This window comes from Mesocricetus auratus, unplaced genomic scaffold, assembly GCF_017639785.1.
Source record: "Mesocricetus auratus isolate SY011 unplaced genomic scaffold, BCM_Maur_2.0 Super-Scaffold_100015, whole genome shotgun sequence".
Classification (NCBI taxonomy): Eukaryota; Metazoa; Chordata; class Mammalia; order Rodentia; family Cricetidae; genus Mesocricetus; species Mesocricetus auratus.
Genome location: NW_024429198.1, coordinates 8152776 through 8180442, shown reverse-complemented (window position 1 = coordinate 8180442; position 27667 = coordinate 8152776). Strand labels below are relative to the sequence as shown.

General features: G+C 41.7%; 1 protein-coding gene across 2 annotated transcripts; it reads right to left on the bottom strand.

Annotated features, from left to right (window-relative positions):
• Positions 1 to 795: 795 nt before the first annotated feature.
• Golph3 (golgi phosphoprotein 3) lies at positions 796 to 27330 on the bottom strand. 2 transcript variants are annotated; one of them, XM_005078017.4, is made up of 4 exons: positions 26823 to 27329; positions 12629 to 12760; positions 7232 to 7346; positions 796 to 2697 (listed from the first exon to the last, which is right to left on the bottom strand). In XM_005078017.4, the coding sequence occupies exons 1-4, from the start codon at positions 27045 to 27047 to the stop codon at positions 2273 to 2275; spliced, it is 897 nt and encodes a 298-aa protein (XP_005078074.1). In that variant the 5' UTR covers positions 27048 to 27329; the 3' UTR covers positions 796 to 2272. The 2 variants fall into 2 exon arrangements, with proteins under 2 accessions (XP_005078074.1, XP_021087450.1); XM_021231791.2 differs by lacking the exon at positions 12629 to 12760 and having other exon boundaries at positions 26823 to 27330.
• Between the last annotated feature and the right edge of the window lie 337 nt (positions 27331 to 27667).

The following is a 27667-nucleotide window of genomic DNA, read 5'->3' as shown; positions in this document are numbered from 1 at the left end:
TTGCACTCCTTTAATTCCAGTATTTGAGAGGCAGAGGTGGGTAGATCTCTTGAGTTCAAAGCCAGCCTGGTCTACACAGTGAATTCTAGGACAGCCAGGTGTATAGATAAAAAATAAAGAGAAAGAAAGCAAGTCTTTGATGAGAGACGTTTCCTTCTGGATCTGAGGCCACTCACAGATCGAGCCAAGTGTCCATGGGGCTAGTGAGCTGGGCTGCAGTGCAGAGCACTCATGGTCTTGCAGAGGACCTACCTCATTAGCCTAGCTCCCCACACCACATGGAGGCTGACACCTGATGCACTCTTCTGGCCTCTGGCAGGCACCAAGCACTCACCTACATACAAACATGCAGAAATAACACTCATACATATATATTAAAAACTTAATTTTGTTATTTGAATTTCAGTATACTAGTGTCAGTTTTCGGTATCCATGTTTTTAAAAAAAAGCAAACAAAAAACCTACCTTTATTGCTAATCATAGTATGTCACTGGGAGGGAAATATGTTATTTTAATGTTTCTCCCCATGCATCATCATAAACGGAGTGGCAAACTACTGCCCATAGTCACTAATATTTTACTACCATTTATTTGTATTGTCAGTGACAGCTTTCATTCAGCAGAACTGAGTTTCTGCAACAAACAATATGTGGCTTGCCAAGTTTATAGTACTTCCTATCCAGCTTTAAAGACAGCGTGTCAAGCCGTGCAGTTGAAATGTTACTATGCCACACTCAGAAAAGCTTCACTTGAAGCAAAGGAAATGAAACAAATCAAATGACACGCTCGCTCTGATTCAGGCACTTTCAAGATCATAGTTTATTTATTACTTCAGATAAAAAGATAGTATACATATTAGGGAGTCCCTTAAAATTCAACTCTAAAGTTAATATGCATCTAGTATTTTTGCATCAAATGTTAACCAAAAGTCTCTAGACACCTGAAAGCCCCACTATTAACATGAACTATGGTAATAAAAAATTTGACATTTGTTCAATGTATAGTATTTACATTATGAAACTAATGGTACATAAACAGTGATAAAGAATAAAATCAACATTAAAAAGCAGAGGTTTGTAGTCTTACAATGTGCTAATTATCATAATTGTATATAAAATTAAAACATAGCAGAGCTTTCTGTTACAAAATTCTTAATCATCTGAGTTGCAGTCATTACTTGCTACCAATTTACATGCAACATCTGCTAAGGACTGATAGCTGATTTTTTTTCCTCAAGAAAGGATGAGTAGATAAATGATATTTTGGAGCAGACATTAATTTACTTGAGGATAGAAAAAGGAAAAAAGTACTCAAGATTAGTACTGGTCACAAGCCTCTTTCCTACAGAAATCATAAAAACAGGAAGAGTCAAAAAAAAAAAAAAGTTCCAAAAGAGATGCACAGGCCGAGTACCATGAGGGGCAAGGCTCAGAAAGAGCCCTGAACGAATCGCACATCTTCTCTCCTTCAATGATGAGAGGTCTACTTTGTATTTTGCCATCAACTAACAGTGAATGAAGCAAGTGAAGGGCACCAGGTGCATAATTAAATTTTGCAAAATACTAAGACGAGGCAGAGGTGGCCAGCAGAAGGGGCAATTCATATATAATTCAAACTATATACAGCATAAATGGAATGCAGCCCATCTCAAACTGGCTTTGTGAAACAATTGGACCTTTATGATTTAATAGCTAAAATTATAACAGGTGTAATCATACAATAGGTTTACACAGGAAACAAAATCCAAGGGGCGTTTTTATATTACCTATTTACTGTGCTGTTTCAATTTAAAAATAATTTTGCTAAGTATACATCTCAACTGAGGTCTATGTATAAAATGTCCTAATAGATACAGATATTTACCTTTGGTGAGTTGAAGGCCTTGTTGTGACTTCTCTGAATTGTAGGCAGAATGCCAGGTGAATATGCACATGTGGGAAAACTCAAGCTGAGGTAATCCAAAAGCTGTGCAATGAGGTGACTGGAGGTACTCTGATAGTCAAAGTACACCAGAAACCCCAACAGGTAACAGTGAGAATGGCAACAGGGAATGGAGTGCCAATATGGCAATAAGGTTGATTAAAAACAGAAAGAGGAAGGCCTCTCGTACCAGCAGAATCCTGCGTACATACAAAAAGAAATAGCCGCCCACCATTTTGTAGAACAAGAGCCAATTATTAGTGTGGGAAAGTACAAACTACAGAAAACCAGAAGTCAATAGAAGAAAAGCTACTGGTTCACATGAGAAAAAGGAAACACTCCACTGTGACAGTTACTTGGTGAATGCAGCTACCACGGCCCACAAGACTTCATTGGTATTGGCCTTCAGACACTCCACTTCTGGGTCTAAGTCAAGAAGCTGCCGTACTCTCTTGGTGGCTAAATCATACTGCTCGTCCAGAAGAGGGGCAAAGGCATTCTCCAAAACATCCGAGGCATGGGCTAGGTAAATGAGGGCCAGCAAGCGCTTGTCCATTCGGTGAGGGTCATTTACCCATTTGTCAAGAACGGCTTCTTGTACCTTCTTGATGAGGCGCTGCTTAATGTTGTTATTGGTGAGAGGATGGGTTGTCATGTCAAACAGGAGGAAGTTCTGTTTCTCTGTTGTCAGTACACCCTTTTCTACCAGGTTTTTGGCTAATCGTTCCCGTACATTTCTCAACTGATAGTGCAACTTTAATGGATTCCACGTCTCACCTAAATAAGAATGTTCCGGAAGTTAGAATTATGGATATTATTTGTTGAACTGTAACAACAAAAAAACGAACTATTAGATAAGCAAAGAACTTTGATTCTTGCCCCCTTCCCCACTAGATCATGAAGTCCAAGTCTGGACCATTGGGTTTCGGGCACCCATCCCATTCTCGGGCATAGTAGTCTTTAATCCACAACCACCCTTGATCTAAAAGAATAATGAACCCAATATTAAGTTTTGTTCCTGCCTGCTCTGGCAGAACGTGGGGCACAGTCTCGCCAGATGGAGGCAGGGGCTCTCAAGTGCGGAAGCATCTGGGCAACATGCAAAAGACTGTTCTACAAAATAAAAGCAGCACAAGGTCCAGTGCAACCCTCAACACTACAAAACAAGCAAACAAGCAGCACCAAAACCCAAAACAGCAGTAAATGTGTCCCTACAAACTACTGATCTTCAACAGACAGGTGGAAAATGAAGCTCTGTGACTGTAAGTTACTCCTGACACCGCCACTAAGACAGCAAAGTTTGTGTGGACAAGGATGAAAAATTATATAAAGTTAACCCCTGAAGAGAAAAAACATTTTCACAGTTTTTTGTTTTGTTCTGGAGACAAGGAATTCTTCTCTGTGTAGTCTTTGCTGTCCAGGAACTCACTCCATATACCAAGCTGACTCTACCTCCCCAGTGTTAGGATTAAAGGCACACGCTGCCGCCGCCACCCGGCATCATTTTTAGTTCTTAAGTTTGTCACCTAAAATCACTTCCTTTTGAGACAAACACTTAGTTAAACTAAGCATTTCGCATTATGAATAATTTATTTTCAGCTTAGCATGGCGGTACATGCCATTATCTACAGCCTCGTCTAGAGTGAGTTCCAGGAGAGCTAGGGCTACACATAGAAACCCTATCTTTTAAAAAAAAATTCCTTTACAAACTTTGGTAAGGAGCAAAAATATAAGTAACTTTAGCTATCTTTCAGATTATATGTAACAAGTTTAACTGTATTTTCCAAAGGATCATCAATGAACACAGAACTACTTTTGCAGTTTGGGGGGAAAACAAAACAAAATACCAAAGTACTTTTCTAAAGCACAACGCATTAAAAACCAACCCCAAGCACCTTTCTTCGGGGTAAAGACTCTAAGGCTGTGAAGTTCCTGAACACTAAGAGAATCAAAATTACTAAAGCCAGTAACACGGAGCAATTTAAACTTTTCAGTTCCTCAGCTTTGCAAGCCACATTTAAGTATGAAAAGCCGTAAGTGGCTGACCATCAGGTAGTCATTAGGCAGCACAGAACTGTTGTCACAGAAGGACTAGTGGACTGGGGCACCTGGAATGTATTTCTGTTCAGATGGCCACAGAAACTATTTTATTGTCACCTAACAGTAAAGAATACCCTTGGCAGGAGCTCAGAACAATTAAGAGCACATAACGCTCACACAGAGTCTGAGTTTGATTCCAGCATCCACATCAGGTGCCTCACAGCCAGCTGTAACTCCAAATTCCAGGGGGAAACAAGGCCTTGTGACCTTTTCCAGGCACTTGGTATACATACATACAGTCAGGGACACACACATAAAATAAAAATTAAAAGACTATCCTGGACAGCAAAGCAATCCTTGTTGTTATTAGAAATATGGGGAATATAATTAAAAGTGACTTTTCAGATACTGGTCATAAAGCATTCCAAAATATGACTTTCAGATAAAACCTAATGGTTGCAAAACTGCCCCAAGTATGCTCCCTAGCATATCCCAAGGAACAAAAAAAAAGCACAGCACAGCACAGCAGTCACCCTGGCTCGGCCACCCTGCCCAAGTCCGCGGTCAGAGATCAAGATGGCTAAAGCAGCTGAAAGACACAAGGCAGACTGCAGAAGGTCTAGAGACCTGCACAAAGTTCTCAAGTCTCAGAAAACTAAGCCACACAAGCTGAGTCGAGAAAGTGCAAAGCTAAACAAAAAGACAAAGATAAACAATGCCAAGAATTTTCAGAGAGGTGAGTAAAACCTGAATACCAACTAGCCTAAGGGGACCACTTATGTGACTGTCTGGGACACAAGAGGACCCGGAAAGACCACACTTTAGGAACAAGGCTGAACTAGTCTCAAGTGAAAACTACTCTGGGCCTTTACTATCCAAGCTTTCAAGTATGACCACAAGTCACTTAAATGTCTGTCTGCCAAAGCAAAAGCCAACACTCTCCCCGCCCCAGGGGAAGAGAAACAATACTGAGATTGAATTTAGGACCTCGCACATACTAGGCAGGCATCCTAAAAATCAAACACCCTTTTGAACAAAGACAGCAAGTTCAGAATTTAATCTAATATTCACAATGCTGAGTGCTCAATTTTAAAACACATTAGATTTTTCAAAGAACAAAATGTGTCCCAAAACTAAGGGGGAATGGAAATAGTCAACCAAATCAACCATGAACAAAAAAATAACAAAAATGAGAATAGGCAGACAAGGATTTTAAAGAGCTAGTATAGCACCTATGTAATTTAAAGGAAATGAGCACAAAATGGGAACTGCTTTTTACAAAGAATAAATTATCTGAGACAGCCTTTATTACATTATTTAGCGCAAGCGCGCTAGCGCGAGCGCGTGTGTGTGTGTGTGTGTGTGTGTGTGTGTGTACATGTACATGACTCATGCCACAAATGTGGAGGTCAGAGGACAGCTTGCAGAAGTCAGTTATCAGGTCTGGCATCAAGTACCTTTAACCTTGGAGCTATCTCATTGGTCCATACAAGAACCATTAAAATGTTGCAATTTACTTTGGAAAAGGACTTAATGAATATGATAAAAAGTTGGTACTGTGAATTACTAATAAGCAAGGCGATTTTGCTCATTTAAAGACAAACATTTCAAATAAAAAGTCACAACAAATCAGTGTCTGCAAGCGCATATGGTCTTAAGCGTGAGCACACAGGAAAGCAAGATACTTCATAAGGTAGTATTTACAATGTTCTTGGGAATCATAGTACTAAGAATATAAACATTAAGACTTATTTCTAACCTTTTAGGAATTACATTTAAGTGAGAGAAACCTTCATATTTTATTGGCTAGAATAAACAGGAATGAGGCCCTAAGAACAAAATGAGGCATTAGAAATGATTTATTATTAAGGGTTATCGCTAAGAAAGTTACAGGGTAAGGGGCACCCAAGCTACATCTAGACTTCCAGAAAGGATAAACATTTAAAAACAGAAGAAACAGCACAAGTGCACAAAGGTCTTCTAACTTCCAATTCCAACTTTTAACTCAATCCGTCATTCCGGAAGTGCCTACTTATCACCTGATAGTTTGGGTTTTAGATTTTTATTCTGTTTCCTAATGTTAGTGTCAGGAAAGCAAACAATCCTAACCTAAATTCAGACAACATGTATTAGCTAACTTTGGAGAATTCAAGCTAACACAACATAAGATGATAACCACATCTATATAAATACTTACTTAAAAATCTACACTTTAACTCTATCATAAACTAACTACACATACAGTAACCGGTAAGCTATCAAAGAAACACTTTCTCCTAGCAACACTAGCTGATCCAGTGTTACTGTCTGGCTACACTGACAGTTTCATAGAAGTGAAGTACAACACAACTGTGTTCTAACAGTCTGTCATACAGGACAGGTCTCACACTCCAGACCACATTTTGGCCATCTCAGGGAACCAGGCTTAGCAGCAAGGGCCTGGTTATCTGCTGAGCCTTCTCATTGGCCTACTCTAATCCTTCTGAAAAGGTACTTTCTTCTGTGTGTAGAATTTTTTACCTTTTAAAGGTCTAATCCATACTCTACTTCCAATCAACTTCTAAATTTCCTCAAAATTTTTCCTTACCACCAAACTTTTATAGTCAACTTAAAATCACAAGGCATTGTCTAAATATTTTCCTCATGGATTCTGACCCAATCCAATGGACACCCTACTATATTGGGAGAAAGCTTATAGAATCTTTTTAATGATCTGGTGAGCTCAAGTTGAAAACCAAGTTCAGTCAGCACTCATACTAGTAAGATTTCATCAGTCAGCAGCTATACAACGTTAACTAGTTAAGTACAACCACCTTAACCTATTAACCCAATCCCTTAGGACAATACTTATTTGGATACATGACCAAGACACTGACCACCAGATTGCACAAAGCCCAATGAGCCCTTAGTTTACATAAGATCAAGAGATAGCTTATAGTTTATAAAGACATCCTCACAGCTTGGTCCACTCTAAACAGTAAACGAACAATAATTCTGATAAAAAAATGATAGGCAAAGCATGGTGGTGGAGGCTTTAATCCCAGCACTTAGGAGGCAAAGGCAGACAGATCTGAGTCAGTAGCCCAGTCATGACTACAAAGTGAGGAGACCTTGACTCAAAACAAACAACAGATGAAAGCTTGAAGAACATTCCATCTCATTTAAAAGGAGATTTTTTTTGTTTTTAATTATCATCCCAGCCACCATTTTCCATAATTAAAAAACTTCTTTAAGCAGAATCTGATGTTTACTGTTTAATACATCAGCTTACCGCTAAGTAACTCAATCCAGTTCTGGACCGTCTCTGGAGGCTGAGTCTCCTTAACATGCTTTAGAGCTTCATCAAGAAGAACATCCCCTGTTGGAGCATCCAATTTACAGATCACCTAAAACACAAGCAGTAAAAAATGATCCACTGATACCATCTTCCCTCGTAAACTTATTAGATGAAAAACAAGTATGCAAATATTTCATGCTCAGAGCACTTACTGTAATTTCATTTGATGTTGAACCTTGAGCTATTTAATGCAGAAATTCATTCACTAAAACATCCTTAGACTCAGAAACAGACTCAACTATATGGAAAAATTCACATAATAAAAAGGCACTAATTTTCTAATTTTCTCAAAAAATGTCATTAAGGAAACTTCAAAAAAATTGAAACAAAAACAAAATTAAGAAATGGCTCCCTTGAGCTTATGCTCAATAAAAGGTAATAAAAGATATGAAGCGGAAATACAGTTTTAAGTATAAGTTTTACTTTAAATGCCATTGCTAGCAGAAGCCTTAATGACTATAAAATTATTCTATCTCCAGCACCAAAAGGGTGAGGATCAGAGATGGGAGGGGCCAAGGACAGACTCTAAATCTGTAATTAAAACCTGTGTTGGGTTAAAATCTTAATAGTGAAAAGAGTTAATGAGCACACTGGCTGCTCTTCTAGGACTTGAGTTTATTTCCAGCACCAGCTAACAATCACCTCTAACTCCAGGTCCAGGGAATCCGACACCTTCTTCTGGTCTCTTCAATTACAGCATGTGGTACATAGACATGCATACAAACAAAACACCCAGACACATAAAAGAAATAAACCTCAAAAAGAAGAGCAGAAGATCCTGGGGAGGGGGTAGGAAAGTAGCCCATACTGCCACACTACTCAACAACCTTAGGCTCCCATAGACTTAAGCAACCCATTTCTAGTTGACATTTTGTAGTACCAAAATTTAACCCATTACAGACTGTTGAGTAGATATTAAAAATGTTTAAATATGTCTGTTCTCTCATACTTTTCTTCAAAAAGGTGTCCTTCATGTTTTTTTGTTGTTGTTGTTGTTGTTTTTGGTTCAATCTCACAAAAGATTAAAATATGTAAGACCTTATTCTTCAGGATTATAGAAGAGAAATACGCAACCATAATGTCAACCACAAATTTAGCCTTGAAGAAATGAAAAAAGTGAAATTAATTTTTAAATATTGGATTCAACCCGATATAAACAAACACTGGCCCATAATAGATATTTGTTTGAAAGTTGAGATACTGTTTCTACCAATACTGCTTTAAAAAATCCAGTGTGTTTTTTACAGCACAGATCAATTTTCGATGGTGGCCTGATGATACTGGACAGTGCAGATACAGAAATGTTCGGGATGGCACTCCATGGTGCTGAATTAGACCAGGATTTATGAAGGAGAAAAAGAACTTGAGGGGAAAGAATACTATGTCTGTGGTGCTGCAGCCATGCGACCTACACACTTCTTTCTCCCACTCCTTCCCTCTCCACGTGGCCAGGAGCTGGCGTCATCAGCCGCCTTCCTCATGTACCCCAAGTCTGACCATGACCATCTTTCACTTAGAATAATTTGTCTCCTAAAGGTCTTCAACTTTTTAATGTTTTGGAGATACTTTTATCTATTTGATAACTTCATAACATATAATGTATTTGGTTTGCCAACCCAAACTTCCCAATCCTCCTCTCACTTCATCTCCCCACCCAACACACACACACACACACACACACACACACACACACACACACACACACACACACACACACTCACACACACACACACACACACACACACACACACCACTGCGTCTAGCCAGTGTGTGGCCTATATGCACACAGGTGTGTAAGGTGTCCACCACAGTACTGACAACCTACCAGTGGTCACACACACTAACCTCCCCCACAGCCATCAGTTGCTCCTCAACTGGGGGGTGGAGGGAGCCTCATGAAACCTCTCCACTCCAAGCTGGGATGCTGACTGGCATCTTATCCAGGTAACCACAGGTGCTGTCTGTGAGAACACAAGGGAATACCTTTGGCCTCTTTCAGTCCCGTGCTCCAATCTGAATTCTTCAGGAGGCAAATCTTACATTTCATTGCTCCTGATCAAAACTAATCAAAGAATCAAACAAGGTCTAAATTCCTTTAAAATTTCAAAAATAGCCGGCAGGTGGATCTCTGAGTTTCAGAGGCCAGAATGAACTAGAGTGTGAGTTCCAGGACATACAAAGCTACAGACAGAATCCCTGTCTTGAAAGCCAAAAATGAAAAATATTTCAAGAATATGTGTGGGTTTGAAATAAATACGCTCTACACTTCAGTAAATTCTTGCTAGTCCAACATAGAAGAAATGGAAAGAAGATAAAACAGGACCTCTGAGGAAATGTTATTATATAGATAAAGGAGTTTCAAAAAGCCTCAAGGATTTAACAAAAAATAATAGATTCACAAAATAAGAAACCCTATGGGAGCTGCAACCTTAGAACAGAGGGGTCCAAGGTCAGTTATGCAGCAGATATGACACGGGTGGTGAGCAATGAGGACATGTATGTGGGCAGATGCAGCCAGAAGCTAAGGAATCAAACAACTCAAAGCCAGGAGGCTATGAACAGATTCTCGCTTAGAGCCTTGGAGAAAACAAAACATAACTACATCTCCTAACTCTGACTTCCAAAACTGAGAGAACTTTTTCTTGCTTAAAGCCACTATGGCTGTGGCCATTTGCTAGGTTGGCTTTAAAATGAAGACAGTGATGGCACATGCCTTTAATCCTAGCACTCAGGAGAATCTCTGTGAGTCTGAGGCCAGCCTAGTATACATACTGAGCTCCAAGACAGATGAGACTACAGAAACACACTTATCTCAAAAAAAGACTAATATAGTTGGGCTTCCAGGGGCAGAAGTAATGAATGAGGAAAAACAGCTACCTTTGGTTTTCTAACTGTATCATTCTTAATTAAATCAGCAATTACTTTTAAAATTTAACTAAGTCATATAGAATATTTTCCAACAACCTCACCTTCACATCACTCAGAACTAGACTGACTAAAGTTTTGACACTGTTTCCCAGAGTCTAGCACAGTACATGATGCACTTAAACACTGAATGCACAAAGAACTAAGGAACAGATGAGCCAGTTGATAGCTCTTGCTCATGCACAGCACAAAACTGACTCTCTTCTTTCGTAGGTCAAGACTCTAGTGAAAAGTTCCTAAATTAGTAACCTGTATATGCATTCTATTGATAGCTACAATGACAGCTTCCTCAGGTTGCTTTTCACAGTTAATTACTACAGTCGCAGACGAACATAAAATCATAACCTGCTCATGGGCCCCAGACTGATAGCTGGGAAACCAGACTGTTCCAGACCCCCTAAACGAGGATGTCAGTTTGGAGGTCTGGTTAATCTATGGGGCCTCTGTAGCGGATCAGTATTTATCCCTAGTACACTAATGAACTTTGGGAACCCACTCCACATAGAAGGATACTCAACCTAGACACACGGGGGAGGGCCTAGGCCCTACTCCAAATGATATGGCAGACTTTGAAGATCCCCGATGGAAGGTCTCACCCTCCTTGGAGAGCAGAAAGGGGATGGGACAGGGGGTCAGTGGGGGGGGGAAGGAGAGGGAACTGGGATTGACATGTAAAACAAGCTTGTTTCTAATTTAAATTTACAAAAGAAAGAAAATCAAAACAAAATTGTAACCTGCTTTATGATATAGTAATCTAAAACAGCAAGACTGACTCAAACATGTCCACATTACTCCACCCATCCAGTACTGAGCTCAAACACAGGCCCTCACACACGCTAAGGGAGCACTCACCCTAAGCTAGCTGCAATTCACTCCAACCCAGCAATATTACTTCCTGCATGTAACTTTCATTAACACATTAACAGCATGCCTTCTTATAACATTATCATGCTCTGGTTTATCTGTCAGAAAGTTCAGAGCAAGGAATGAAGCACAGGCAGACAGAGGCAGGAGACCTCCAGGTGAAGGTCACCATAAGCTACATAGTGAGTTCCAGGTCAGCCTTGGTTAAAAAGTGAATACTCTTTGTTAGAAGCCTCTATTACTTATTACAGAAGTAGGATCTAATATCCTAAGTATCAGCTCCAGAATATTTGTTACTATTGTTGTATTTGGCTGTATATAGAATACATACTGGGTGCTTCGTATTCTCAAATAGGCCCCAGAGAAAGGAATTCTCCCTACGGGGTGTCGCAGTAAGTGCTGCAGCCTCGGATCTCATACTACATAGCATTAACTTTCCCTTTGATATAGCACTGAGAAGCCCCCTTTAATGAGTTAACAGCATGTGTTGCAAGTCACATCCCCCTGAGACTTAAGTTTGCCAGGATGTTTTGCAAGTCATGTCCAGGGGAAAAGATGTGAGGCCACCTGCTTTTCTCAAGATCCTACCAGCCTTCCTGGTTCTAAGAAATATGCATGTTCTATTGTTAGAAAATTGTTAAATGTGCCTGTGGCTATAAAAACTAGAAGTCTTGTGGGATAAAAGAGATCTCAGGAGAACTTTTAGAAGAAACTTTTGGATACTTTTTAGAAGGAATTTTAGAGAATTTTTAAGAACTTTGGGGAGAGAGTTTTTAGAGAGAAATCTTAAAGAGAGCTTTTGGGAGAGAACTTTTTGGGGAAGCCTCCACCTTTGAAGAATAGAGCCATGAGAGGAACGCATGTGAGCCAGTTTATCTCCCTCTCACCCTCAGACTCCTTTTAGAAAAACCCTACCCGCCTGCTGTCTAGTCCCTAGCCTAGACCCTGAGAGAGTATCAAGGCTGGAATTTGAATGTTAACTCTTGTCTTAAAACACTAAATGGCAACAAGATGTTTGATTCTGGCCTAATTTTTTTGATTTATACATATAATACAATAACTTTTAAAAATAGATTTGAAACACCATGTCCAAATTGTAAGAACAGACTGGAAAAGAATCAGTCTTGAATATCTGAGACTGAGACTAAAGTTAAAAATCCAGAATCTAGCGTGTATATTTCTGTCCAACCACAGCAGTACCTACCTACAACTTCGCTGTGGACAAGAAAGATGAAAAGCAATCCCATTCTCCCAAAAAGATGGATGCCCTATGAGTAATTAATTTCCACAAAACTCCTGGACTGTCTAAAGTTGTCTCAAGGTCTTCAGAAGCAAACAAACTTGAGCATCTTCCTAAGATGCAGTGGTCATCGATTCTAGTAGTGACTGACATCATTTGCTATGTGTATGCAAAGAACAAAGAACACAACCCAATAAAGATAATTTTAAACTATTTAAACACTTTAAAGCTACTAAAATATTCATCACTTATACAGAACAAATTCTTGCAAATGGGGGGGTATTATTTAGAAGTCCTCTTACCTTTCTTGTTAAAAGACTTTTTCTTCTCATTCCACAAGCCTCTAGTTGTAACCTTCCTCTCAAGGCTAACTCAATTAACATACAGCCACGTAATCCAGATGATATACAGTCATTCCAAAATGATGTGTAACCCTATTTAAAAAGAACAAGGAAAACAAAACAGCCAATTCACCTTGACTCAAAAGTAGAAAGAGCGTTAGCCAAAGCAATTGTGAGTACTTTTCACCACAGACTTTTTCTTTTAGTACACCAACCAGCTCCCAGGCCATGGCTTGGAGACTTACTATTTTTGAATGCTCTGCCTTAGCTTATTTCTTTCCTTGCTAACTCTTATAACTTTTTTTTTTTTTTGATTTTTCGAGACAGGGTTTCTCTGTATTGTTTTGGAGCTGTCCTGGAACTCACTCTGTAGACCAGGCTGGCCTCGAACTCACAGAGATCCGCCTGCCTCTGCCTCCCGAGTGCTGGGATTAAAGGCGTGCGCCACCAACGCCCGGCTGCTAACTCTTATAACTTAACCTGTTTCTCTTCATCTATGTTTTGTCTTGGGGCTTTTCATTACCTTTTTTTCTGTATGTTCTATTCCTGTCTTGCTAGCTGACAGCTGCCCGGTTTTTGGCCCCTAATGTATCTATCTTTCTCCCCCCACCCCACTTCTTCCCTCATTCAATCCTACATTTCTCCCATTTATTGTCTGCCAGCCCCACCCATCTCTCTCCTGCCTAGCTATTGGCTGTTCAGCTATTTATTAGACCAATCAGGTGCCTTAGGCAGCCAAGGTGAAACAAATGCAGCAGCAAAAACAAATGTAACACATCTTTACATCGTTAAACAAATGTAGCATAAACAAGTACAGCACACCTTTACACAGTTAAATATTCCTCAGCATAAACAAATGTAACACGTCTTTGCCTAGTTAAAATAATATTCCACAACACATCTTTTTATAATGAAACACTAAAAATGTACTTAGTATATTGTTAGTCTAGGATCTGGGGGAGGACTGTCTTTTTATCACATATTCTTACACATGGATAAACAGCAAGCTGGGCAGAGTAGCACATGCCTAGCACTGGGGATATGGGGCATTCTAATGGCTCAAGACTTCAAGGTCAGGCTGGACAAATGGCTCAGAGACTGAGTACTTATTGCCCCTATTTACACAGAACATGGTGACTCAAAACTTTTAACTCCACTTCCTAGGGGCCCAATGCTCTCTTCTGGACTCCTTGGGCACCAAGCATACACATAGTGCAGGCATACATGAAAACAAATACTCATACACACAAAATAAATTAAAATTTTTAAATAAATAAAAATGAAAGCTCAATCCCAGAATGGTGGCTCATACCTCTTAGCAGTCAAACCAGTCTGGGCTACATAGGGAAGGCTGCCTGCCTGCTACTTTGCCAGGTCAAAGTGACTAGCCCATTTTTAAGAGAATAGCTGACCATCAGAATTCTTTACTAATGATGTGGGGACTTATAAAGTACAATCCCCATCTACCACTTTTTGTTCTTTTGGTTTTTTTGAGACTGTGTGTCCTGGCAGTCCTTGAACTCACAAAGATCCACCACCGGCCTCTGTGCTAAAATTAAAGGCATGTGCCACCACCAAATGAAGGCTCAAACTAACACTTTCAATGAGAGTTTTAGAAAGAGAGCATTTAGATAAACGGAATTAAAAGAAGGGGAAGTAAAAATAGTTTTGCCAGGCATGATGGCACGTGGCTTTTAATTCCAGCACTTGGGAATCTCTGTGCTGGTGGATCTCTGATCTATGTACACCAGAGTCCATCTACACAGGAGATTCAAGACAGCCACAGCTATAATTGAAGCACTAATTGACAGAAACCAAGTAAGATCTGGAGCAATTAAAGCCTTGGGAAGCCTGGGAATTGATTTCACATGAAATTATGTTACAGCTGTGTAGTTCCCACACACAAATGGGGTTCCTAGGTGAAACACTACGTATAGGAGTGAACTTCATGAAGTGGGGTGGGTGTGGTGAGCACACCAGTCTGAAAATGTTAGCTGGACAAAATTTAGCAGTTTACCTTTGATGGTGGAGAGCAGAGGGCTACATGTTACTGTCCCAACTGTTCTCATGTGATGAGCCACCCAGAAATATCAGCAAAACAAGACCTTTACTACGTCGGAGTTCAGAGTTAATTTTTATTTATTTTTTATTTTTAAATTTAAATTTAGATTAGAAACAAGGTTGCTTCACAAGTCAGTTCCAGGTCCCTCTCTGTTTCCCTCCCCTCCTACCATGCCCTCTCCCAACCCCCCAATATCCCCTCATTTCCCCAGGGAGGGTGAGGCCCTCCTTGGGGGTGTCCATAGTCTGTCATTTCATCCAGGGCAGGGCCTAGACCCTCCCCCAAGAGTCCAGGGTGAGAGTGCATCTCACATTGTTGGATGGGAGTCCAAAGTTCATGTGTATACTCGGGATAAATACTGATCTACTGCCCAAGGCTCAATAGATTACCTAGGCCTCCTCACTGACACCCCCATTCAGGGTGTCTTGATCAGTCCCATGCTGGATTCCCAGGCTGATGCCTGGGATTCAAGAGTTAACCCTTGTCAGGTCAGCTACTTCTGGGGGTTAAATCAGCCCAGTCTTAATCCCTTTGGTCATCAGTCCTCCCTCTCTGTTACTGGATTTCTTGAGTTCAGCTCAGTGCTTAGCCATGGGAGTCTGCCTCTTCTTCCATCAGCCACTGAATGAAGGTTCTGTTTCCCAGACTCTCTGGCCATGGGATTGTAGGCTGGCACTCCCCAGATCTATATCTAAAATCCATATATGAGAGAGTTCATGCCATATTTCGGAGTTAAATTTTATATTTAAAAAAGCATAAACTGAATAACTCACAAAGGAAAGTAGATGAATTTTTTTTAAAATCCTGTGCCAAAGTTCTGAGGTTTTATCAGAAATAAACAAGATAGATGAAGCCAGCAAAAACAGAGCAAGCAACAAAGTAGCCTAATATTTTGATAACCTAGTAAAACCCATCTGACAAAAGCATCATCAGGAATTACCAGGGGAAGTTTTTGTTTTTTAAAGGTTGAGTAAAACTGACCCAAAAGAACAGTGGGATAGTATAACTGACCAGATAACAGTGCCACATGGGATGAAGTATCTTACAGAAAAAGTAAATCAGGACCAAGTGACTCTCAGCCAACCCAGTTCTCCAAGGAATCCACAACATGGTCTAGACCACAAGTTAGCAAGGAAGCGCTCAGTCAGGAACTAGAGAAAAACTTGGCCTTGCTTCTCCAAAAAAAAAAAAATTACAAGAGCCTATTGACGGTCTACAAACTTACAGTGTTCTTCTGTGCGTCCCAGCAAAAATTTTCCTCTCTAGCACAGCAAGTCAGCCACTTTTAAAAAGGTACCTGAAATTTATGGAAAAGACTACACCTTTAATCCCAGGTTTGGGAGGCAGAGGCAGGCAGATCTGAGAGCTTGGTCTATAAGAGCTAGTTCCAGGACAGCCTCCAAAGCCACAACCACAGAGAAACTGTCTCGAAAAACAAAAAAAAAACAAAAACCTAATAACTAGCAGTTATCAAGCAGATAAATTTTTTGTTCAAGAGGTAGAACTAACTAACTGTGTTTACATATACAGCTAGTAAGTATAGAGAATAAAAGAATCAACGATGTATCCAGGTGGTATCCAACTCTAACTCCTGGAAAGCAAATGAACAATTCAACCTTGAAGGGGTTTGAAATTCTCCAAACAGTAATGAAGGAGGCATCTTTGAGGCTGGGCCCTCCAACAAAAGGGAAAGAGCTCAGAGGTCAGAGTCACACTCAGGAGAGTACTGGCTAATAGGATAGCTCTTGATGAAATAGCAGCAACTGCCAGAGAGACCAAGGGCTGTAAAACAGTGCCCCTCATCTCACTTACCATGTACAAAACAAAAAGACTTGAGTTCGGTCAGAGGACCGAACAGAATAATCTGAGGCATTAAAACTTTAGAAGTGTGATTTAAATTTTTTTTTTCTTTTTAGTCCCTATGTCCTAAAACGGGCAGGCATTACAAGATAAAGTGGTTAGGTACTACCCCTCAAAGAATCCAGACACAGCAAGGGACCAAACTAGGAAAAAGCGCATACAACACTGCATGCACGAGAGACCCTAATACACTGCACTGGTCAGGAGAGATGCTAGCAAACCTAAAATAGGCATACCCACAGTTTCATCACACTGTCCAGCTGTCTTTAATAACTACTAAATCCCTGATAGACAGCACTGTCTAATAGAGCACCAGCAAGTGGACTAGCTAATCCAATCCTCTCCTACTGTCATGGGTCCTCATGGTCCCAGCCAAAAACAAGCAGCAATCTTCAGGGTGGACCTCTTAATGTTGTATAAAACTATAGTATAAAACTAGCCAGGTGTGGTGGCGTACTGGCGAGATACAGGCAGGCAGATGTCTGAGTTCAAGGCCAGCCTGGTCTACATAGAAAATTAGGCCAGCCAGGGCAACACAGTGAGACCTTGTCTCAGTTTTAAAGAAATAAAGGAAAAGAGAGGGGAAAAAAGAAATGCAAATCCTTTGACATAGTTCTGTAGACCTTAAGTTACATTACAGAATACCATGTATTTAAAAACAAAAACAAAACACTGGTCTTGTCACTTATTATAATAAAACAAGAAAACCTAAAAGTAAATAAAAGTAATCTCACCATTTGCCAAACTTTTTGACATTGGATCACTTTTATTTACCATATGCACTTAAGGGCTTGCCGAATATTTTAACTGTCTAGGAAGCAGGTTTTTAAATCCTAGTGCAGAAGAGTTGAGGAGATGGAACACTGGTTAGGAGCACATGCTGCTCTTTCCAGAGGACATGAGTTTGGTCCCCAATACCAAGTCACTCACAACTGACTATAACTCCAGTTTCAAGAGTATCCAAAAGTATATGCACTCAATGTATATAACATACAAAGACAAGCACATTTAAAAATAAGGACCAAGTGTGGGATGCACTTCTTTAATCACAGAACTATGACAGCAGAGTAAGGTGGCCAGCCTGGTCTATATGGCAAGTTCTAAGCCAGCCAGAGTTACAAAGTGAGACTGTCTCAAACCAGCAAGTCTGCCATTTCAAGAAACATCAACACAGCAGGCCAAGTTCACTGAGATGAGGCTGCCAGTTAGGGTAGCTGGCTCTAGGGCTGGTTGGGGAATACTTGAGGGAACCTCAAACAGTGGCTTCTACTCACGTGTGGACTTTGCCTTCTCAGAGGCCACAGACTCCTCTGTCTAATGTTAGCCCTTGTCATCTCCCTCTCCTTGAGAAGCAGCTGTCTCCACTTGAGCTCCTATAGTTCTTTCTCCCAGGTCTCACCTGCTCTGTATATTCCTTTTTTCTGTACCTTCCCAGGCAGTCTGAGAAAAGTGGCTGGCTCAAAGATTAAAATAAATAATCCTAGTGCAAAGATTATTACAAAATTGGGACACCAATTCATTTTTATATAAGCATGCTCATGTGTATATTCTTCCCCCCATACACACACACAAAATGACCCACTTTTTAAGTAGGTGAGAAAAGTATTAGCAGTAATAACAGCTGACAGTAATGGCTGGCTTCACTTTAGACTTTTCTACATACATCAGAGAAAATGGAACAAGAAAAAGACTAGTTATTCAAACTTATAAGGTAACAAGATGCTATCAGTAACTCGATAAAAGCAAAGTACTAGAAACACTAAAAATTTGCAAATGACATAGCAACTTTCAGTTTCTCAAGGCCAACAAAGGCCTCTGAATATAGGCTATCATCACTAAGTCTGGCTCTTCCAATCCTTTGGATCTCACCAAACATCATTTCTCAGAAAAGTCTCTACTGAGCCCCACCCCCAAATTCATTCTCACACAGCATCCCCTAATTTTTTCTTTATCACAACTATCTCAATTTTTAATTATACACATGTACATACATCTTTGTATATTTGTTTGTCTCCTTTAGCACAGTAGTAGCATAAAGCAGTTACCACAAGTAAACTTTTGAGTGAATTTTTGGAGTATCACACACACTGGGCAAGAGTCTTTATCGAAGAGACACTCTCCTCAGCCTCATGCGTGCATGCCTGCGGAGGCCCAAAGATGGTGTCAGATGCCCTGGGACTGGAGTTATAGGCAATATTGAACTGGAAACTCAACCCGGGTCCTCTAGAAAAGCAACAAGAACCCATGTCCTCTGACCTCACTCATCTCTTATGCCACAGCTGATCCACATTTCCAAGTCCTATTTTTTTTTCTTTCTTTCTTTTTTTTTTTTTTGGTAAACTATACTTTTCCTACATATTCAGACTACTTGAATTTTGTTTAAAAGGCATATTTCTACCATACTCATGTCTTAAACTCAACCCAACCTCTTATTTCCTCTCTCCCACAAGCTACAGTGACAAAGAAATCTCAGTAATTCTGTGTGGTGTAGACATAATTACATACATGTGGTATAGACATAAATGCAGGTCAAAATGTGTGTGTGTGTGTGTGTGTGTGTGTGTGTGTGTGTGTGTGTGTGTGTGTGTGTCTTTGTATCTTTTAATCTTCACCCAAGACTGGCACCAAATTTCACAAATTCTAATAATTTCAGGCCAGTGAGATAAGTGTTTGCAAACCTGATAACCCGGGACCCACAAGGTAAAGAGAACCCCCTTTCACAAGTTGTAATCTGACCTGTAAATGCATGCCATGATGTAAATGTACATGCACACTCAAAAATAACTGTAAACATTTCTAGTAATTCTTAGACGCCCCCCAATGATTTGAGTCTTCAATTTTTCCACTCCTTTCTACACTCTACACTCTAAAGCCCACAACTGATTCTAATATCAATCCCAGCTTCATCCTGTGCCAATAATGTTCATATTCTGTATTCCATAAATAACCTCCATCATAACTTATCTTGACACAATTTTTATTTGCTTTTATAATCAAGTAAGACAGTTTATTTTCAGAAGAATAAACTTTCTCATAGAGGTTCTTCCTGTGTAAAATGTTTGTTTCCTATTCGTTAGGCCACAACCCATATTTCACTGTGCTCAAGTGTCACCACATACAGGAGCACATAGCACTTCGAGCCTAAACACTTGCGAGCCTGAAGCAGAGGATCACTTGAACCAAGGAGTTTGGGACCAGCCTGGGCTACACAGCCTAAAATAAGACATAGAGGAGGAGCTAAGAATGCTCATCTGGTATGTTAATACCCTGGGTTCAACCCTCAGCATTGTTTTTCTTTTTTTCTTTTCTTTTTTTCTTTTTTTTTTTTGGTTTTTCGAGACAGGGTTTCTCTGTATTGTCTTGGAAGCTGTCCTGGAACTCGATTTGTAGGCCAGGCTGGCCTCGAACTCACAGAGATCCACCCGTCTCTGCCTCCCGAGTACTGGGATTAAAGGTGTGCGCCACCAACGCCCGGCCAACCCTCAGCATTGTAAAAAAATTTCAGAAATAGGGGGAAAATTAGAGATTGAGAAGATGTCTTAGTGCATAGCACTGCTTGCTATGGAAGCACAAGGATATGAGTTCATGTATCTAGCATAGGTGGATCCTGGGAGCTTGGTGGCCAGCCAGATTACAGACATATGCCCCTCCCCACCACAAACAAATTATATTAATTTTTAAAATTATTTTAAAGGATTATAATACAGATGCATCACTCCCTCCTTTTCTTTTCCCCCTACAAATCATCCCATATACCTCTCCTTGTTCTCTTTCAAATATATCAGCCTTTTTTTCATTAATTGTTGTTACTTACACTGTATATATGTATACAAATAATTTTTAAAAGGCTATGGACCAGAGTTAGAGATTTAGCTCAACTGGGAGATTTGCCTATCCCCAGCATGGCATAAACCAAGAATGGTAGACAGTGCCTGCAATCCCAATACTCCAGAAGGGGAGGCAGAAGGATCACAAGTTCAAGGACCTCCTCATCTAGACAGAACTCAAAATCAGCCTGGGCTACCTGAGACTCTGTCTCAAAAATAAAGAGCTCTTGCCACCCAAGACCTGGTAACCTACTTTGGTCCCGGGAAACCACATAATGGAAGAAGAGAGTCAACTCGCACAAGCTGTCCTCTGGCCTCCAGTGGTCAGTGCTGCACACCCACACACAAATAAATATAAAAAATATTCTTTTAAATAACTTGTAAAGGTTGCAGAATCCCGGCCTAATCACCCTCTGTGAAAATTCTAGCCTTGAAGGTACTAAGGCTTATTTTCTTCCCCTAAAAAAACAAAGTACCACAAGGAGGAAATGAGAAAAATCAAAATGTGGGAAGTGCTGATTACAACAAGGGTAGAAGAGGCCAGACACCTCACCAGTTTTCCTCTGGAACCAGGAGGCATAAGGAAACAACTACACCTGGCACTTAGTTCAACACAGCTGTCACAAAAATCACTGATTTTGTAAGTCTGGGGGCTCCTGATATCTCAGGAGGGAACAGTATTCTGGAGAAGAGAAATAATGAAAACAATCACAGACTCTGGGCTTACATCTAGGGAAAAGAAACCAAACATACTTCAGGTTTCCAGATTGCCCAGCCCAGATGGTCTGAGATTAGAAAGGAGGGTAGGGAGAATAGGAATTTCAATGAAAAGACACAGATAATGTGGAAACATTTGACTCATTCAGTTACTTATCAAGTCCAGGATGATCAAGAAATAACAGGAACGAAGCTGGGCTCCTAGCATGCTCAAGGTCAGAGTGTGATCCCCAGCATTGGAAGGGTAGGATTTATGTGAAAAGGCCCGGCCCAGTGTGGCTGGTACCATCCCTGGGCAGCTGGTCTTAGGAGTATATAACAAAGCAAACTGAGCAAGCCCGGAAGAACAAGCCAGCATCCTCCATGGGTTCTGCTTCAATTCCTGACTCAAGGTTCCTGCATACATTTTCTGTCCTGATTTCCCTTAGGGACAGACTACAACTATAGGTTGAAATCAACTCTAGTCACCAAGTTGCCTTTAGTGATGGTGTTTATTTATCATAGCAATAGAAATATAACTAGGAGAGCAGTCTTGTGGCTCCTATTTGAGACTTCCTCTCTAGTCCCTAGTATATATAGACCCTTTATTTACTCTAAAGTCAGTATCCACACACACTGAAATTACCTGGAAATCTGTTTCCTATACAGACTGAATGTCCCTTAAAAGTTTAAAAACAAAACTTTGTAACATCAGCACCTAGCTCAAATCATGCAGGTAGGATGCCAAGGCCCTGGGTGTCAACCTTACCACATACACCAAAACCCAAAAAACATTTCTGAAGTGATCTCAGTGCAAACTCATGTAGGACTTATTTCACTGTCTCTTCCCTCATGAAATATAAGATGAGCTATATATATTTACATGCAGGATATCTAAGCTTAAAATATGAAGGGAATAAGTTTTTCCAGTACCACCTCCAAGATCAGTGTTCATGCTCTTGGGAATAATTTTACCTTCATTACACATATGGTTTGCTTAGAATATTTTACTGAGTCATGGGTACAGGTCAAGGTGAGAAGCACTTCATCTGTTGACACCAACTGAACAATTTCTCCAATAAAGCAAGTAAACCAAATACAACTTATTAACTTTAAAAATAAATTAGCTTTAGGGATGGCTATGTAGTTTGGCTGTAGAATGTTGCTTGTTTAGCAGATGTAAGACCCTGGGTTAAAAATCCCAGCACTACCAAAGCAGTAAGAGGAAAGACAGTGCTATTCTACTGTTTTCTATCCCTAGCTCATGTATGTATGTGTGTGTGCATACGCACTAATGTGTGGACGTGGCTATGCCACAGTTTTTGTGATTCAAATGTCAATCCTTGCTTTCTACCACCCGGATTTCACTATTTTACTCATTCGCTCATTATTTTCAGAAGACACACAATGACACACTACTTCAATATAGGTCAAAGTACAAGTTACTGGAGTTGGTTCTGTTCTATCATTTGGGTCCCTGTGATCAAACTCGGGCTTAGTGGCAAACACCTAGACCCCTTCCCACCTTAATATTTTTGAAGGGTTTGAATTTTCATCTCTTTAAGTATGAAATTCATAGCCTATATGAAACATGAGATGGAAAGATTGCAGCCTGTTAGTATACTGCACTACTGCAATGTAACCTTGTGTATACACTACAGTAATACAATGTAGCATGTAGTAGCACAAATATAGAAGAAAGCAGGATTTCTCTTCTTGTTTCATAAACATTAGAGTTGTAACACAACTAACAGGGTCTGGGAGGTGGCTCAGAGGGTAAGGTGCTGGCTGTGCTAGTGGAGGATCTCAGTTTGGATAACTAGAGTGCTCAAAGAGCTGGGTCTGGCTGGGCAAGGCCCTCTGTGATTCTGATATTCCTGAGTCAGCAGCGAGAGTCCTTTTTAGCACATCTTGAAATTCTGAAAACATGCTGAATTCAGACTAGCTTACTGATTTGAGAGCAGAGCTGTTATACTCTAATTTCTTTTTTTACAAAGCACTTATACATATTGGTAAGTACTGTTTTCCAAAGATTTATTTCAAAAGGAACTCATCTTTGGGCACAGTGTGAAAGCCACACAAAGTCAGTTCCATCTTTTAAACTTCCAAGCTAAGTCTGGTGGCACATCCTGTCATCTCAATACTAAGGAGCTAGAGAGGGAGAGGATCACCAATCCAAGAAGAAACCTCAGATTCAAGAACTGTCCAGTATCTTTGAGGCCTGCCAAATTATCATCTTTAAATAAACCCACCTAATCACTACTTACTTTTCAAGAGTTATTGCAGTAGAACTCTTATAAGCATCAGAGATGCTGTCTTTAAAGATGATGTTACCAAAGGCTATTAAAACAAAGAAAATCTGGTCATTGAAAAAAATTAAACCACACTAGAAAAAGACAGCACCAGCAGACCAGGAACGAACCATGCTCAAGAACACAATAAATACAAACAAGAACACTGCTCTGAAAAAGTCTCCAGAATACCCGCCCCCCTCTCCACTCCTACTCTTTCCTCCCAAGCCTCCAGGGAGAACAACTGACTGGACAAGTCTAACTACAAAACAAAAGACCAGGAGACACTTCAAGAAGAAGCTATCCTAAAGCTGGAACCTGTAGAGGTAAGAGGATCCACAGAGAGTTCAAGAAAACAAAAAGAAATCCTAGCAGGGTGTGGAGGCACACAAATTGAATCCCAGCACTAAGGCAGAATGATCTCTGAGTTCAAGGCCAGCCTAATCTACAGAGTTCCAGGATAGCCAGGACTATGAAAAAAGAGACTCTGCATGAATGAGGGAGGGAAGAAAGGAGGGAGAAAGGAAAGGGAAGGGAGGATGGAAAGGGAGGAGGGGAAGGGGAGAGAGAGAGAGGGAGAGAAGCAATTCTGGGGTTAAACACAATGGAGAATCCTGCCCCCTCCCCCAGCAAAGCAAAACAAAATAGGTGTTAACAGTAAGCAGTACAAAAGTACAATCCCAAGCATTTAAAGTGACCATTTTCCCACTTTTTATGAAATTCTGAGACTTTTGCTGGTTCATAAAGCAAAGGACTACAAAGTCTCACTTCTATTCAACCGGCATACTTTTTTTTACTGTATGTTCAGGGATGTGTGCATATATGATCATGTAGATGCCAGAGGTGAACTTCAGTGTGGCTCTCTGATGCCAATCACCCTGTTGTACCAGACTGGTCTGGAGAATGCTAATAGGCTAGAGTGGCTGCTGAGGGTCTTCATGAGCCACTCCTCTCTGGCTCACCTTGTGACCCCACTCCAGCCTCTCACTTGAGTGTTGGGGAGTAAACCCAGGGCCTTTGTGTGGCAAGCACTTTACCAACCCTGCTTTTTCCCCAGCTCCCTTACTGCAGATCAAATTGGTCAGAGCTGGAGAGGAAGTTCTGAGGTTAAGAGCACTGGCAGCTACTCTTCCAGAACACCCAGGTTCAATTTTAAGTACCCACATGGCAGTTTACAATCAATCACCTGTAACTCTTAATTCCAGAGGATCCAATACCCTCTTCTGAACTCCTCAGGCACCAAGAAAACACACACGCGCACACACACAAAACAGTCATAGACATAAAATAAAAATAAGTAAATCTTTAAATAGGTAAGTAAAGAAACTAGTCAAATCCAACTTCAAGTATTTAGATCAGTCACCAGTAAAGTAATTAACAAGTTATTTAAGGGGTCAGTGTTACAGTTAGTGGTGGTACAATATGAGACCCCTGAGTTTAATCCTCTAAAACCAAAGAAAAATCATCTTATTACACTTTTTGGTTATTTAAGGAAATTCTTACCGAAAGTATCCTGAAATTACTCTAGTAGAGGCATCTATGAAAACCCACAAATACCTACCACTTACCCTGCCCTGTCCCACACTATCCAAAGAATCTTGCTAATTACTTAATTTGACTTTATGGGTGAACCTATGTGACATCCTAGCAGTGGCCTCTAAATATCAGTCACTGACTTGTCACCCAGTTAGTACCAGAACCCCTTAAGTGGCCCCAGGTAGGGGTGTTTCAAGGAAAGAAAAAACCTGAAATGACAACCTGAATAAATAAAATATATATGCATATATATATAAAACAATTGCCAGGAATGAATATTAAAAAAAAAAAACGAAGACATGATTGCTCCTAGGTATAGGCTGAGGAAAGGGTTAGTTGTAGATAGGAGGGAGAAAACAGCCAGAGAGAAGAACAAGGAGGCAAGAGGCTGGGAGTGAGTCAGGAGACAGAGCAATTGGCCAAAATGGCTGGGTTTCATGGGAAGAGCAGCTAGGGGAAGGGAGTGAAGCTTAGGGGCTGGAGAGGTTAAGGGTAGGAGGCTGGGTGGCAAGCGCAAGGAGGAGCCAGGACTCTGTAACAGGTACTGGCCAGGCTGAGAGAGCCAGGAGGCCAGCGTCTGCTTTAACAGGCACCCAGGTTGTCCTGAGTTTGAGGCCTAACTAGGTCTTTAAACAAATTCCGTGGAAGCAATCTGAAGCTGCTTCTCATGTAGCCCAAGCTGACTGCTACTAAGGCACATGACCATTTCCAATAAGAATCAAATCACTTCTCTGGACAGTACCTAATATCCGGGGAATACAAACAGTCCATGAAAAAAAAAAAACCTCACCTTTCTACCGCCGTTAAGTTTGGGGAACTAGAAAACTTTTTTTTTAATAGGGATGAACTGGGCTTTTGCTCTCCTTCCCAAATTCTGAAAACTTAGTTAAAAACAAGACCCATACCTTTCTGACTCTCAAGACATGTTGTCTAGAGTTTCCACACTGAAACGAAACAAGCTTCCGGGCCACCTCATCATACATGATTTATGAAATAGCCAAACCTGCTGGTCTGTCTTTAAAAATAACCACTTTTTAAAATAAATGGGTATATAGTAAGATGAAACATTAACTACAGAGTCCAGATGTTGCAAAGAGATGGTCACTAGCATTTCTTCAACATCTCTGTGTAAAAGCCCTGGATAGTTGGGGTGTGAAGACCTCTCCAAAAGTCAGAATACACCTTAAGCCTATCTTAAACCTTTTCCGCTTTTCATCAAATCGCAAACTTGGTATTCACATCACTGCATGACAAAGCCCTCCCTTAAAATGGCAAAACTGAGGGCGACAACGTATAAACTAACCGCAATACTTAACTGGTCTCTCACTCAAACCAAGCTCACCCAAAAAAAGTTACTTCCTAGGCTTTATAACAATTTTGCATTGCGTTTTTAAACAATTCTTAACAGCATGCCCTAACTGAAGTTTTACATAAAGTAGGTCCGTGAAAGACTCTCAGGTCTTAAAACCTGCAAAAAAAAAAAAAAAAAAAAAAGGGAGGGACCCTCAATAGTTGGGAGCGGTGGTAGCTCCGAGTCTTTGGGTCTACCGAGTCGTCTCAGGTTGGAATTGCAATCGTTGGCGCAAGAAAGCGAGGAACAAATGCAAAGACTGCCAAGATTTCGAAAGGAAGAGGATTTGTGAGGTTTGTGAAGAGGAAGGAAAAATCCAAGCACTCGGGGTCAGTACCGGGAGGATCCGGGACGCCCAGGGCCCCTCCGGAGAGGGCTGACTCCCACACTTCTCGGGACAAGTTGGGCGCTCCGGGACGCTGGGCTCCGGAGCCGGGGGTTAGGTACGGCCGCGGCCGGCGCCCACCTGGACCCACCTGGAGCCCGCGTCCCCGCCGCCACCCCCCGCCCGGCCCGCCGCGCTCGCCCGCACCTCTCGGTCCTTGAGGCCCAGCAGGAGCACCTCCTCCATCAGGGTCAGCCGCGTTTCCTTGGAGTCGCCCTTGTCGTCGTCGTCCTGCTCATCGCGGCGGCTCTGCGCCTCGTCCTCGCCGCTGCCGGCGCCGCCGCCCGCCGCCCGCTCCTTGTCGGCAGCGTTCCGCGAGGCCTCGGTGCGCCGCTGCACCAGGCCCGAGCTCCGCTGGGTCAGCGAGGTCATGGCTCCGGCCGAAGCGCCGCGCCGGACCGACAGGGACGCGGGACCGGCCGCCTCTCCCTCACGGCCCCGGCCCCAGGAGCTTCCGTGTTAATTCTCGGCGCTGGGGCGATGTCCGTGGGCTGCGGGGTCGAAGGCAGTCATGAGGAGCCGGGGCTGGGCGAAGCCGGCGGCCCGGGAGTCGGCGGGGTACACAAGGCTGCCTTCCGCCCGCGGCCGTGGCCCCACACAGCCCTGGATCCCGAGCGGAGGCGGCGGCGGCGACGGCGCTTCCCAATATGGCGGCGCGCGCTGACGTCACCGGAGGATGTGGCAGCGCCGGCGCGGGGCGGGGCCGGGGTGCCGGAAGCGGCGCGAGCGAGGGGCGTGGCTGGCCGTCTCCCATTCTGGCGGATTGCGGGGCTCTCGGCCATCCTAGTGTCCCTAGGTCTGGGGACCTGAGGTCGGGATTGGCGACGGACCCCGCTTTCATCCTCTTCTCCCTTCTCCATCACGGTCCGGCCTGACGCCAGCGACCAAGCAAGGCCTCACCTGGATCCCGGAAGCCGAGTTCACGGGAGAGCGGACCCCGCCGAGCCCTTAGCATCCCTGTCAGTCCAGGGCAGCCCGGGTCGCTGCCTGTG